The sequence below is a fragment of the Melozone crissalis genome, unplaced genomic scaffold (genome assembly GCF_028551555.1).
Source record: "Melozone crissalis strain CALT ecotype California unplaced genomic scaffold, PUWL_Pcris_2 ptg000005l_1, whole genome shotgun sequence".
NCBI lineage: Eukaryota > Metazoa > Chordata > Aves > Passeriformes > Passerellidae > Melozone > Melozone crissalis.
In genome coordinates, this window is record NW_026535783.1 from 39870530 (window position 1) to 39886014 (window position 15485).

The following is a 15485-nucleotide window of genomic DNA, read 5'->3' on the forward strand; positions in this document are numbered from 1 at the left end:
GTTTGCAGTTCAGTGGAAGTGCCCTATTTCATAGGGATGTGTCAGTTTGGTTTCATTTAATGGTTGGAGTGGTGCCTGAAGTTACTTACATTGATGTTACATGCATGTGAAGTGTTTCAGTAGAAATATTGCATCAAGGGCTCTAGTTTTAAATTGTTTTGCTGGCATCCTTTCAAGTGAAGAAAGCAGGGCTGCAGATAAACTCGAATTAGTGCTGTAGAAATGAACCAGACACGTGAAAGTTACTATCTTGATATGAAAGAAAAGGGCAGCTGACTTCATCCCTCGTGTCCCTTGTGTTGATTTACTGTTTGTTTTTTGGCTGCTGTCACTTCATAATTTTAGTTAGAAAAGTCATGCTAAACTGCATGGTAGGTGTACTTGGAGTTCACATCCAGCCTTGCAAGAAGATTGAGGGAAAGGAAGGAAAACCACTTGAATTTTACCACTCTCATCTGCCCTTCTGTTGTTTTCTTGCCTCAGAGTGTTGTCAGGTACGGGTGAACTTTAGTGTAATACTGTTTTATGTTGGATCATAGGTTGCTGGTGACACTGCCCCAGAAGAATTCAGAGCTGTGGCTATATGATTGATTTTGTTGTTTGAAAAAATAATTATAGTCCTTTGGAGGCTCTGAGGAGGAACCTTTGCTGTGAGTAAAGGGATTCTGAATGTGTTTTATTTACTAAAGCAGGTGCAGCTGGCTTAATCCATTGTCTCTTGGGAGAGGCTTGGTCTTGGGAGGGGCTGGGTGATTATTTATTTACTCTTTTTCCCAATATACTGTGAGGAGTATCAATACAAGACTTGCAGACCTAAACACTTCAAATATGCGATCCCTAGATCTGCACTTGAATCCGTGCACCCCACGGACTGGATGACAGAAAAATTGCCTAACTCCCTTTGGCAACAGATTCTGTTTTCATTTTAGTTACATGCAAGCCATGTTGAAGTTTAGGAGTGAACTTCAGCAATGCTCTCTGGCATGGCTGACTGGACTGTTGAAACACCTTGAGAAGGAGAGGTGAGTTGCTTAAGACCTTGAAGGCAGGAGGTGGTGGTAGAAGGAAAAGAATGTGGAGAGGCATGATTAGTGTGACTGGAAAACAGTGAAAAGTTGGCTAATAAATTGAGCTGTTTGTTGTGGCATGTATATAAATGATGCTGAATGTATGACTTCAAGTTCAAAACAGCTTGATTATTTTATACAGTTTTGGTATCTTTTGGTCAATGTGACCTTTAGTTTGATGTTTGTGTTCTGTGAGGCTTGTGATATGGTGTTGGTAGTTGTATGAAACGCATTGTATAGTGTGAATTTTATGAGGTTTTATGGTGAGATATGATCAAATGCACTGTTAAATTTTATGCACTACACAGAGCTATATTCAGGCTTACTTCCTTCAGACAAGAAAATAAAGCTAATGTAATAGTGTGTAGTAAGATTACATACTTAGATACACACACAGAGGAATGCTTGACTAAAAGTAAAGTGCTTTCAAGAATACTACGTATCGTTGTTCTATTAATAGAGTGAGAACAAAGGCTACTAGAAACCTTAACAGGGATAGAAAATCTGTTTCGGGATGCAGCTTGGAAACTAACAATTGTTCCATTGTTTGAATTGTCTTCAATTATGACTGGATGATTAAATATAAATGCAGGCCTGATTGGATTGTATCCCAGTAATGAATTGGCCTTTAAAAACCAGTTGCAGGAAGCAGTAGACAGGTACCCAGCTTGTTTTTCTCAGAGTTGCAGGTGTTGAATGACCAATGGGGAATAATAATCTTTTCATGCTAGAGTTGGTCACTTCTGTTGCTTGGTTTGCTGCTTGAATATGGATGCAGGAAGATGAAGCATTCAAAAACAGTAGCAGTACAAAGTGTACTGCTGAAGTTGAATGAAATGACAATTAGAACTTCAGACCATGTAATACATACGGTGCTTCAGTGGTTTGGTGGTTTTTGGGGGGTTTTTGTGTTTGGGTTTTGGTGTTTTGTGTTTTTTTTTTCATTGTTGTTGTTGGTTTGGCTTGGGGTTTTGGGGTGTTTTTTTTGTGTTTTTTGTTTGTTTGTGGGGTTTTTTGGGTTTTTTGTTGTGGTCTTTTTTGGGTTGTTTTTGTTTGTTTGTTTTTTGGGGGTTTGTTTGGTTTTGGGGGGATGTCCCTTTTTTTTTTTAATTTTAAGATGCCACAAGAGTAAAAGCTATGTTTTAGTTGCACAGCATAAATAATTATTGAAATGAGGCACTCCAGGAAATTACTTTATTTCACAGTTAATTTTTTTTTCTCAATGAAATCTAACTTAATGAAATTGATTATGTACACCTACTGAGTCTGATTTACCTCATCACCAAATCCTGGTACTGCAAGCACACCAAAACCAAACTTTTGAATTTTTATTTTATTATGCCAAGAAAAGTTCAAGTCTCCTTGAACTCAGCTTATGCACAATTTGGTGTAGCACTTTAATTCTCAGACTTCATTTGTGTCGGTATCCCAAGGAGCAGAAGGTACAGAAACATGGTGACTGTAAAGAAATGTGTTATGTTTACAGTTAAAGTGAATGGGGCTGACTGAGTCAGAAGTAGCTTTTAAAGCCAGCGTTGATCAGGTGAGTTGAAAGTTCTGCATCCCTTCAGTAGTTACCTTCCTGAAGTGTATACAAAAAAATCTTCATAATCTGTATGACAGGATGAAAGTCTAGGAAAAACATTCAGAAAATGAAACTGCAAATAAACTCTCCATTTTCCAGTGTCCATGCGCATATCCAACATTCAAGTATAATTGGTCTGTCAGCCTTTAATCTCAATTAATTTTGATCTGCAGATGAAATCACTTGGCTTCCAGGTTTTTATCTTCTCAAGCCTTGTTGAGTTTTTAAAAAACAGGTGGTGGAGAAATGTACTTTACTGCAAGAATGGGCACATGGCTGTGCCTCAGGAGGTGAGGTTTGTTTTCTTTCAACACCTGTGGGAAGGTAAATTGTCATTTCCAAGGCTCCTCCACTCGACTGGTGCTGTAGGTTCTAGGACACTTGGGAAAACCAGCTTCTGGCTATCCTCTGTGAAGCAATATGTGAAAAGGAAGACATCTTTGGTGAAAAAAAAGTTAGTTGCTAGAGTGTTATTTCTCAATGAGCAGAAACTGTTTTCTAAAAATTAAAATAATTTAACTGGGGGGCGGGGGGGGGGGGGGGGGGGAGGGGAACGACATGGACATGATGACAGGGGCATAGGATCTGTTTTGTTTTTTCCCGAAATGGCAGTTTTCTATTTCAATTGGAACTGTTCCCTCACAAGTTTTGAAGAACTGATTGCTTCCTGCTGGGGGAGCACTGAAGCAATTTTACCACAGCAATGAGAGAACTGTTGTTGAACAAAAGATAGAGAGCTTGCTCCTGGAATAGCTCTAAGCTGAAGTTTTTGAGATTTAGGTAATTAGTAGATAAGACCTGAGTATCTTGCAGCTGTGTTTTGAATACAATCAGTTTCTTTTTTCCCCTCTCTTCATCTTGAACAAGCTTTTATTTCATTTGCGATGGGATATTTTACAGGGTTTTGATGAAGCCTGTGTATGCATCTAAGTTCAGTAGCAGCTGTAACAAGCACAAACTACTCCACTTGTGTCTACCACTTATCCCAGAAAAGTTTTGCATATGTGATTTTAATTGGCATAACATGGGTGTTGTAAATTGATGCTGAGTTTTAATGTTTGGAACTTGTTACACTCTGCTGCATAAATGCTGCTTTTTGCCCCCATCCCTGCCTCTGATAATGGTGAATGATGACCTCCTCTGGGTAGCACCAAACCAATTCAGGTGACTGCTTTTGTAGTAATGCCTTTCCACAATAATAAGAGAGGGAATGAAAATGTGAATCTCTTGCTAAAAGGATTAATTTGTTCAATAAGTGTCACTGTTTTAAAAAGACACCACACAATCCCCAGTAATTTCTGCATACTCAGTTGAAATTATTAACTGTTGCTCTTACTGTCAAGATCACAAGTACTGTGAAATACAAGTGAATTAATTCTAGGAAATCCCTCTGGTGTAATGAGAAATTACTCTTTTATGTCAGCAAAATCAGGACTTTAAAGGACCTCGTGGTACTTTCTGAAAGTGTAAACTGTTTAAATTCAGGTAAAAAGCAGTTTGGAAGAAAAAGTTCTGCTCTGAAAATGTAACTATAGATCTGCTTTTTATTGTTAAGCGCTAAAATGTGGGATTGCTGAGTTTCAGGTACCTGTTTTCATGGCATCTTGGTGTCTCTCTCCACATTAGTGCATGGTTTATCTTTGGAGTACCAGATCTTTCTCTTTTTTGAGAATATGAAACTGCATGGGGAATACGTTTGTTTCCTTTTTATAAACAGTTCAATTAATTCCTGAAATAAATGTGGTAAGAAAAGGCACTTAATAAAGCTGGAATCAATAAAAAACCAAACCAAAAAAACAACCCCAACCCCAGTCTGTTTGAGAAAAGGTATGAGCTTGAGATAAAAGAAAGAAAGGCAAAAGCACCGAACAAATTTGTTTTAACATCACGTTTTCTATCATATTTATTATGAAAGGCCGGTTTTGAAATAAGATGTTGGCCTAATGCGGATTCTCAGAATTTTCATGTTTACTTCTCCGGGTTGCGGTGTTGCAGACATCTGAGCCCCAGCGGCGGCAGTGGCTGTGCCGCGTTTGGGCCCGGCAGCGCCGCCGGCCCCGCCGCTCTGCGCGGCCTGCCCGGGACTGTGAGGTGCCCTGCAGGAATTCAGCACTGCCCGGGACTGTGAGGTGCCCTGCAGGAATTCAGCACTGCCCGGGACTGTGAGGTGCCCTGCAGGAATTCAGCGGGAAGCGGCAGCGCTGCTCCTGGTGCTTGCAGGCCTTTGTGATGTGCAGCGTGAGCTGGCAGGGGAAGGAAAGCAGGCTTGCTTTCTGCTCGTCTGTGCCACAGGGCATATATTTAGTGTGCATATATGTGTAAATAAAAATTATATTTTGCTCTGCACAGGACATTCCCAAAAATCATACCATGTGCCTGAGAGCATTTTCCAAACACTCTTGGAGCTCTGTCAGGCTGGTGCTGGTATCACTTCCCTGGGGAGCTGTTCCAGTGTCCAACCACCCTCTGGGTGAAGAACCTTTTTCTAATATCCAACATAAACCTCCCCTGACACAGCTTCAGGCCATTCCCTTTGGTCCTGTCACTGTCACCACAGAAAAGAGCTCAGTGCCTGCCCCTCCTCTTCCCATCATGAGGAGGTTGTAACTGCAGTGAGGTCTGTCCTCAGTCTCCTGTTCTCCAGGCTGAGCAGACCAAGTGACCTCAGCTGCTCCTCACACAGCTTCCCCTCAAAGCCCTTCACCATCTTGGATGCTTGCTTGTAATAGCTTTTTATATCTTTTGAGGTATTGTGGTGCCCAAAACTGCACACAGGACTTGAGGTGGGGCTACACCAGCACAGAACAGACAATCAGTAAATATATAATTATAATATAATCGATATAATATATAATTTCCCATACTATTAAGTAGCCTTAAAGCCACTTAGGAATTTCTATATTCGTGTCTTTTCCGTAGAAGCCTTTTTCTCTGTTTCTTTTTATTCCATGCTCCTGGCTAGATAGCCAGTCCCTAAGAGTGGCGGTGAATGGGGTTAAAGTCAGCTGATTGCCAGAAACAAATTGAGTTTCCTAGAGCTCAGTACTGGGTCTGGTTCTGTTTAATAATTGATGATCTGGTCAGGTGACACTAAGTTGGGTGAGAGTGCTGATCTGCTTGCTGGAGGGTAGGAAGGCTCCATACAGGGATCTGGACAAGCTGGATCCATGGGCCAAGACAACAGCATGAGGGTCAGCAAGAGCAAAGGATGGGTCCTACACTTTCATCAGAACCCCAGGCTGTGGAAAGCTGCCCAGCAGAAAAGGGCCTGGGGGTGCTGGATGACAGTAGCTGAATATGAGCCAGCACGTGCCCAGGTGGCCAAAAAGGCCACTGGCATGCTGACCTGTATCAGCAATAGTCTAGCCAGCAGGATGAGGGAAGTGATTGTCCGTGTGTACTCAGCACTCGTGACGCCACTCCTGAAATCCTGTCTAGGCCCTTCATTCCAAGAAAGAAATTGGATTGCTGGAGTGTGTCTGGAGAAGGGAAACACAACTAGTGAAGAGTCTGGAACGCAGGCTCTGTCAGAAGCAGCTGAGGGAGCTGAGGCTGTTTAGCCTGGAGTAAAGGAGATCAGGGATGACTTTATTGCTCTCTACAACTGCCTGAAAGGTGAATGTAGCCAGGTGGGTGTGGGTCCCTTCTCCCGGACAGCTAGTGACAAAATGAGAGGACATAGGCTCAAGTTGTGCCAGGAGGATGTTTCAGTTGAATATTAGGAGAGGTTTCTTCATAGAAAGGTTTATCAAACATTGGAAAATGTTGCCAAGGGTTGTGGTTGAGTCACCATCCCTGGAGGTATTTAAAAGCCGTGTAGGCATACTCTTAGGGATATGGCTTAGTGGTGATCCTGGCAGTTTTACGTTAACAGCTGGACTAAGTGATCTTGGAGGCCATTTCCAACCTAAACGATTCTATGATTTAATCTATCCCTTTTATAAATTCTTGTTTTCCTGGTGCATGCTTAAAAGTGAAGCCTCATCTGTTGTCCAAGTTGAATTTAGCTGCAGAGTTCTAATATTTGTTCTGCCATCTCCCTTGGCCTGCCACTTCAGCTGACAGAAATGGCAGGAGAGTAATTCAGTGAGAAAAAATGAGGATGTTTTTGTGGCTTTCCAAAGCTGTCTTGGCTTCTTTTTAAGAACTGAACAGCAGAATTCACAGAGTCAAGGAGCTGCATGTAAATGAGCAGGAGGAGTGTGGAAACTGTGATGGTCAGAAAGAATTTGTTTAGTTCATACTGTGCAAAGCTGTACCCCAGCCTATGAGGTTGTGTGTTTGTGAAGGAAAAACTGCATAGCCAAAGATGAAAAGGGGTGTTGGTCTTGTGAGAACCTTCCAAAAGTGCTCATTTTTAGAGACAAGGAAACTTTAACAAGTCTGAGAAGAAGAAACCACCTAGAAAGCAAGAGAACAAACAAATTAAAAATACAATGCACCATTGATTTTCATAACCAATTTCTAAGGTGAATTGTGACTTGACACCAAAATATTTTAATAAAATCCTGATTCTCCATTTCTTCCTTCAAAAATGTTTGTCCCACTTTCTGAAAATTTTCAATATAATTGGTAAATGTTTGGTAAAAATTTGCAGGAAATACAGTTTTCCTAGAGAGTATCTTACTGTCTTGAACTGAAAAAAGTTTCCTCAAAAACAAGATGCTTTTTTTTTTCCTTCCCCAAAGAGTCTACCATATGCATTACTCAAATATTTATATGTGCAGATATTGTCTCCCCATTTTTATTTAGGTGCTTCCTTAATACAGAGTTAAAACAAAACAGAATTTTACAATGATTGTGTGCCCTATGCTATAATCCACCAAAGGGATGCCTTATGCCACATCCTTTACTGTCTTCTTTTCAGTGTTAAGGTTAGTAGTCCCTTTGTATTTTGGAATTGCAGAAAAATTAAATCTTTACAAAACTGAAATCCCAGGCCTCTCTTTTGATGTAAGTTTGGGGGTTTTTGTTTTTTTTTTTTTTTGTTTGTTTTTTGGGTTTTTTGGGGGGTTTTTTCGGTTTTTTTTTGTTTTTTTTTCCCTGCCTGGGCAAGTTCCTGAAAAAATCTCTCAACTGGGGGATGTTGTTTCATCACTGTGAGCCATTTGAAGAATGCTACTGCAGAGGCTGCTGCGATGAGTGAATTGTGCGATATCCTTCATTTAATTTAAGCTTTGTTTGTCATTTAAATGCTGTGAGCTGGATGAAGCGATACATCTTGCATTAAAAAGCACGCAACTTGTCAAAGATCCAGATCAGCATAGATATTCTCTGTGTGTGAAACCTTTTTCCATCCCCTTGGGCTAATTTGTTAAACAATTTTTTGTGCACTGGGAGATCTGGGGCACTATGCTGTGAATGTTAATATCAGGGCTACAATGCAAATGAGACCTAGATGCATTTGTCAATTAATATTCTCAATAGTTTGATGAACAGTGCTGTTGCCCTTCATCTCCCCAGTTCTGGGTAGAAGTGGATTCTGGTTTAGCTTGCAGTCTGGAAGGCATTTATTGTGTCATAGTGCAAGAAGAGGTAGAAATGAATGCAGGTTCTGCCACCCTGGAATTCTTCCTCACATGTTAGCTGGCTCAAACTCCCACAATAGGAGATGGTTGATCCCTGTTTCCCAATTACAGGGGCTGTTTTCCTGCAAGACCTGTATTTGATACAAACGGAGGAAATCTATGTGTTGGCTTCCTTGCATAACACTTAGGCTACTTGACTTGAAGTCAAGAAACCTAAATTATGCTATTGGCTCTGCAGTTAAGACCTTTGGTACTGGTTGATTTGTAAGAAATAGTAGTTTTGCTAACTGGAAGCAAAAATCCTAGTGAAATAGTGCTCAGCACAGTGTCAAGCAATGACTGTGGGCATTGTTGTCATGATGGAAAGAAGTGAAACAAAAGACCCTTTCATTATTGTTTAGTTAACTGTAGTTAACCATTCTCATTTGGTCATTTTAAAAGTTTTAATGAAACTTAAGAAGTAAGGATTGGTTTGTGAATGTCTGGAATAGGCTTGTTGTACTTTATGCAGTGTTTGCTGGTACTGTTTTAGATAGAATTTACAATTTATAGCAACCAAATGGTATAACTCCTGGGTGAAATATGATTTAGAAAAGCTTTAAACAACATCTTGGCTTTTACATGAAGAATGGCTTATGTTTCTTTATAGTGACATTCAACTCAGCATGATTTTTTCTTATTTACCTATGAAAAACAAATTCTTAGAAACATTATGCTCAATTTATGGTTTTCTAGGTCTTTTTAGGCAGCCCTTCAGATTGCTGTTTCTACATGCAATTGTGTAAAAAAAGCAGTTTCTGACACAAGGTCTGATAATACACAAAGTCACAGAGTGATTTGGGTTGGAAGGTACTTAAAAAATAATGTAATTCCAACCTCCTTGCCATGAGCAGGGACAACTTCCACTTGACCAGCTTGCTGATGAACGTGTTTGTTACCTTGCCAATAGAGCAAACATATTTTGCTAATATTTGTTCTTGTTGAGTAATTTGGATGAAAGCAAACCTTAAATAATGTAACTGATAATTTTCCATTAGCGGGAAGAGGAAGAAAGATTGTCGGTCTCATTTCTATGTGAATTTTTTCTTCTCCTTCAAAAATTTCTATTCCATGTCAGAAGTATACTTATGTGTACGGTTTGTGATTTTTTTCCCCCAGCTTCCTGCATTCTGATAATATAACCCATTGTGATGCTAGCAACTATTTTTGATTTTACTGGAATGTGAAAGCACAATATGATCTTTTACCATGGAACTGTACCTTAAATTTCTTCTTTGTTCCCCTAGGAGGAAAGAGAAGGCATTTCTGCCATTATTGAAGAGCAGTAATCTTTTACTTCAAGTGGATACCTTTTGCAAACCATTTTTTAATCATTTGTCTTTATTTAATTTGAGCCATCCATCATTCTAGGAACCTGTTTCTTGAGGAGGATCTGTTGCTGTTCTGGGAGTTGCTGTATTGGTGCAGGAACCTATATGAAAAATAGGATATGCTTCTCTGAATCAGAGTATTTATTGGTAGAAAATAAGGTAGCTCCTGTATGCTGGCTGTATTGTGAATGATCCATGGGCAAAAGTAGTTTTTTCTCATTTTCCTGGATCCTAATCAAAGGTCTGCTGTATCATACACAGATAATTCATGGAAACACACCAATTGGAGCCTTCTTGCAAGTGGCTTCCTCACTGCACCAGAAAGGCCCGATAAAGGTCCTGTTCCTCTTCAGCTACATTTCATTATGTCAGGAATACTTGGCAAGCTCTGGCTATGCAGCTTGTGTTGCATCATCATCATCATTTTGTAGGCATCTTTAATAACCTGGGCTATGGCATTCAGCTGAAAAAGAGATGTGGTGCTTCACACTGCACACTGATGTACAGATTGCTTCTTATTTCACTGAGCCTCCACTCTATAGAGAGGGCATTTCTTTAGTGTTACCCAGAAACTGAAGTGGATCAGGATCTTTGAAAGCCTGTAAATGTAAATCTAAGGCCATCCTTCCATCCTTTTTTGTCCGTCATAATTGCCTTTATGAGGGCAGGTGAGATGTAAAGGCAGTTTCTCTCATAGTGTAACTTGTCTTTGAGACCAGGAATACTTACATCTTGATGCTGCTTTGGACTCCCTCCACCTGGTTGTTCCTATCATTGGCTAGAAGAGTCTCTGCCCCTCTATCTCTTACAAGTGGATAGCTTTCACTTGAAGTTCTTGTTTATCTTTGTTGTATAAGTCTGTCTTTAGGGAAAACCTAGACTCAGCTTACATCCATAGTAGCATACGAAGGGGGGACGGGAAAAGTTGGAGGGCTAGGACCTCTTTTTTTGGTGTTACTTCCATAATTGAGCCAATAAGACTGCTGAAGGTGTCCTTTCTGCTTGCTTGGACAGATTGTGTCTTGCTTGTATAGATTATGTGTTAGGAAACACCCTTTTTCTTCCTTGTTTTTAGAGGAGGAGATAACATAGTGCTAGGTTTAAAACTTTGACCCCAGGGTGAGTGGACAGGTGCAGCCTGCTGCTGTAAGATTTTGTTGTGATGTTCTGAGGTTGCTTGATTGAGTTTTTTGAGAGCTCTCTTTTTCTTCTCACCTTCCCCACTTTATAAACCAGATCATCACGCTTAGTTTTCTTTCCCCACATGATTCACAAACATTTTATTATCCGGATAGACTCTGACTCCCAGCAAGAACCAGAGGGTGTATCTGTCATTGGAATTGAGCTTGCTTTAAAAGAGTTTCAGTTTTAAATGTCTGTGGATAATAGGTGTGATATGTACAAGGGTTGCAATTGCCTTTATAATCTTGTGCTAGGAGTGAAGTTAGATTACAGTTTCCCTTTATAGTTATTTTTTGTGAAGAGGCATGCAGGTACAGTGAAAGAATAGTGTCTGGGACAATGCTTGTTTGGAATTTTTTTTCATCAGTGTTTAAAAGGATTGAGTTGAGGTATTCCTACTCTGGAGATACTGTTTTCCTTCAAAATTAAACATCCAAATGCAAACACCTGCATCTTTCTGTTAACCCTCTGGTCTCTTCACTTGCAGTAATGTTCGTAGATTTCTTGAATATTTTCTAAAGTTTCTTTTCAGAAAAATTTCATTTTAAATTTTGGTGGAGGCAATCCATTCATTTTTCTCGTTATATTCCTTTAAAGAAAAAGGATAGTCCAAAACCAAAAAAAGAAGAGTCCTTGCTATTATAACTGCTTCAGCTCATGGATAATGTTTCACAATTTTTATTCTCTTATGTCATCATGGTCTTTTCTTCTCTATTTGGAGTGCTTCTGAAGTTTTTTTTTCATGGCAAGGGGGAGGAAAACAGAAAAGCTAAAAAAGCACAGCTAAAGAAGTCTCAAAGACATACTTATATTTGTTTCTTTTTCCTGCCCTTTTTGTAAAAATTAATAAATAAATAAATGCCAGTTTTGGAAACTGTGAATGTGAGTCTGTTGAGAGGAATGTGCTCTTTAGAAATGTTGATGGAGATTCTAAACTATTTTCACCAAACCCTAATAAAAGTCTTACTCACGTCCAAGTGGGTAGCCTGAGTTGGGGGCTGTTGTCATTGTGCTTCTCATGCATCCCCTTGGTGTTCACTCTTGGCAGCTCAGTCATGAAGGTGCTAGCCTCTGTTCATCCTAGTTGAGCTGGCTAGTGCAGAGGAGGCCTCACAGTTAAAATACAGAATGCTGAATTCAGTCTTCATTTTGAATGGAAAAACTGAAAGACATGCTTTGTCCCGCTGTGGCCCTCCTACCCACTATTCTCCCTAAATGCATCCCCTCAAAAAAACCAAAAATACTCAACAAAAAAACTCCACTGAAAAATTAACAACACAGCCTTCACATTTTCCACTACCATCTAAATTAATACTCTTTAAAATTGCTCTACTAGTGAAAAGTGAAATCTATGTATAGAGGTTTTGGTTAGCATTGTGTACAAAATTGGTATGTCTTCCTGTCTGTTCACTGCCTGTGAAACTTATGTAAAGTCTAGGGGAAAAGTTCACTTGAGGCTTAAATTTCACAGCATTCATGCAGCATAAATGGGAGTGATAGCTTGACCTATTTTCCAATAAAGTAACCTGTCTGTTTGGCTGTACAATTAGCTTATCGTTCTTACAAATGATACTTTACTAAGTGTTTGATGGCAAATACTGTTATTTGCAGTGAGTACAATTTTGTATATATTTCTCCTTTTTCTTGCTGGAGGCAAGCCCACACAGTTCTGTAAAATATTATAGTCAGTATATGAATTTCCAGATAGTGTGTGCTGTGCTTCCTAAGCCTCTTTTCTTGTAAGTTTAAATTAGGTTCCTGGTGGGGTGAGCCCCTATGTGATTGCAAGAAGAGTAAGGTGCTGCATAATTATCTGTTTTCAACACTTCTTTTAAAAACAAACAAACATAAGATTACAGCACTGCATTTTTCTGGGAGTTAGTTAAACTCTCAGTACATTTCCTTGCTGCGGTTTTGGTGTGTTTCTGTGTGAACTGACGGCAGGATTTGTTAGAGTATGTAGGCCACTATTGTATTAGAATTACATAACAGTGTTGAGTGGTGGAAACAGATGAAAAGACGGGATGTACGGCGCTCCCTCACAGATTATATCCTGCAACAATGAAGACAGCTCAAGCTCTGCAGAGAATGTGGTCACATGCAGTCAAAAAGTTGGGGATTTTAAAAGGGCACGTGAGTTGCTTTTTGTTACATCTTGCTCCACGTCTTTTCTTCCCCTCCTCCCTTCATATATCCCTCCCCTCTCCAACTCACTTTTATAGCCAGATGATTGTTGTGGCACGTCTTCTGGTTTTGTTCTTCTTTCGGCATGAATGAAGTTGTCTTTGGTGATCTCTCAGTAGCAAGTAATTGTGTAAATCTCTTGATGACTGTCAGTTAGAGCTGCAGCAGCTGCCTGTTTCTTGCACACTGGCGATTTTAGCACTTTGACTAGTTTCCTGCCAAAGATTCTGCTGAACAGTATATTTTGGGTATTTAGAAAGTACCTGTCATTTTAGTATATGAGCATTAGACAGATTTAAGCAAATCCTGACTACAGTGTTCTAATTAGAAATGGACTGACTATAGTCCCTAATGAATTTAGACTAGGTAATTACAATAATTTGCATTTACTGCAGGTAGCCTGTTGTCTGTGTGAAACCTGGGTGGTAAAACAGTTACTGTTAGTAACTGGAGGTGGGGTTCTTAACCATTTGCCTGCCTTTCTCTCTCCAGTGTTTTGGTGTGCAATCTTGCAGTGAAACTGCGATCCTGTAAGGAATGCACAAGCTGCTCAGGATCCCTTTGTGTTTCCTTACAGATGAAGTATGAAGAAATTGGCAAGGTGATGAAGGCTTTTCATAACTCATCACTTGATGCATTCAGAGGAGAGTCACATCACTAAATGTGGAGTACAGGAATTTTGCAGTTCGGGTGCAGACTTAGATATTAGTTTTGATCGAGTTCCCAATTGATGATTTGTAACATTTGTAGTCTCTCCCTCCCTCTCAGTCTTCTCTTCTTCATTACTCTGATGGTATGGGTTAGCATTGTGACAATGGCAAGTAGCAATACATTTTATAATGTTAAAGAGATTATTGTTTAGATATTGTTTTTGCCTTACGGGCTTCCAAGGTGACCATTCAGTTCTTTGAACTGTGTTGCAGAGCCTGCATTGCTTTATCAGTAGGACAGAGCTAGTTGTGTTGTCTTGGTAATTACATTGTACAAAAACAGCTTTGCAAGTACATAGTGTGCTTTCCTTTTCTGATGCAGAGTACAGCAAATAGGAGACGGTTTCCCAAGGAGCAGTTTCAAAAAATTGATTACTTTTCAGATACTTGCGAGTTTAAACGTGAATTGCTTAGTTCTCTTGTTGAATTTTCAGTAACAGTTTCAAGGTACAAATAAACCCCAAAGATGTACATGGAATGTACCTGAAACAGTCACTGATACTATGAGGATCTTTTTCTAGGCACAAATGAGATGATACTATGGGCTTGGCATCTTGCAAGACCTTAATTTTAGTGTCTGTAGGCAGTAGTTTCTCTTTCATTCTTACTTTTTTTTTTTTTTTTGACCAGATACCATAAAACTTACTTGTCAGAGTAAACTAAACTTAACTCTGTAGGCTTATGATGCTTTGGTTTACAATCCAGTACATCTCTCCACTTGTGCACAAGGTTGTACTTATGCCACTCCTCATGGAAGGCCTAGTTTTCTGGAAGGAAATTCCCGTAAGTTTCCTGTTTCATATCCTTACATCTGTCCCTGATACCTTTACAGTACTTTCCTCAGTTCGTTTCCTGCAGTGTTGTACTGAATACGCAGTCACTTCTCAGGCCTGTCTCTGTCCCCATGGGTAGTAAGCTCCCCGTGAGCGCGTTCTGCCTGCCTTTCTCTTGCACCTGCTCAGAGCTGGCCTCTTGGCGGGGACATAGTGTTGGTAGGAGCTGCATACAGTGCAAACTGAATTTAAGTGATGTTTGTGTTACATGTGTAAGTTGTTGAGGCTTTTTTACCAAGAGGAGGATGGAAAAGATTTTTCATCTTCTGTGCTTCTGCAAGATTTGAACCTATCTGCTTGTCGTTCAGATTTTACCTGTCATTTGGTACTGACTTTCATTCCTAAAAGTTTATTTGGTGAAGTCAGATGGAATTTAAATGACACTGAGACCCGTCTTCAGCACAGATTTATTTTTTGCAGAGCTTAAAAGTACATAGAAAAGCAGGAATGTGGGAAGGGTCAGTAGTAGGTAAACTGTTCCCTACATGCCAGATAAGCAAGCCTAGTCACTTCCATTTACGGCAGCATCACAGCAGTTTGAAAGAAGAGCTTAGTTAAGGAGGAATTTTTCACTTGTGGCAGAGATTCTTTGTGTAAGGGAATATATCAAGTGGGTTCAGTTTCAGATAGCTGAAAGCTTTGACGTGTTAGCTGGTTAAATGGCAATACCTGATAAAATAATTTTACTGTGTGTAAACAGTACATTCAGCACATTCAACACTGACCCCAAGACATATGTGTTTTAATACTAATAGTTATGAACACATTCTTGTCTGACCTAGACAAGTCAAAATTTAGAAACATTTACTTCTGTGTATTACTTTATAAGCCATCATCTACATCTATTTCTAATTTTCTTTTTAATTAGACACCAGACATTCTGGAAGCTGGAAAGCATTGTTAATTTTCTGGCAGAACAGTGGAAATTTAACGCTGTTCAGTGTTGTAAAATTCCTGATAAGAATGCTGAATGTTTTGCATATTCCTTCAGGATCTCTGAACAGGACTTACTTTTGTTTTTCAATA

At 39.6% G+C, this 15485-nt stretch overlaps 1 protein-coding gene across 9 annotated transcripts in view; it reads left to right on the forward strand.

Moving 5' to 3' along the window:
- TJP2 (tight junction protein 2) overlaps nt 1-15485 on the forward strand; it is a 77610-nt gene that overhangs the window by 39111 nt on the left and 23014 nt on the right. Inside the window, exons 1-3 of one of the 9 annotated variants that reach the window (XM_054281368.1) lie at nt 12740-12865; nt 13494-13517; nt 14356-14409. The exons of 4 other annotated variants lie outside the window; for them this stretch is intronic. In XM_054281368.1, the coding sequence (XP_054137343.1) occupies nt 12794-12865; nt 13494-13517; nt 14356-14409 (150 nt within the window). In that variant the 5' untranslated portion in view covers nt 12740-12793. Of the gene's footprint in view, nt 1-12739; nt 12866-13408; nt 13518-14256; nt 14410-15485 lie in introns of those variants that run through there. 4 more of the 9 variants (XM_054281376.1, XM_054281382.1, XM_054281392.1 and 1 more) reach the window with 4 other exon arrangements.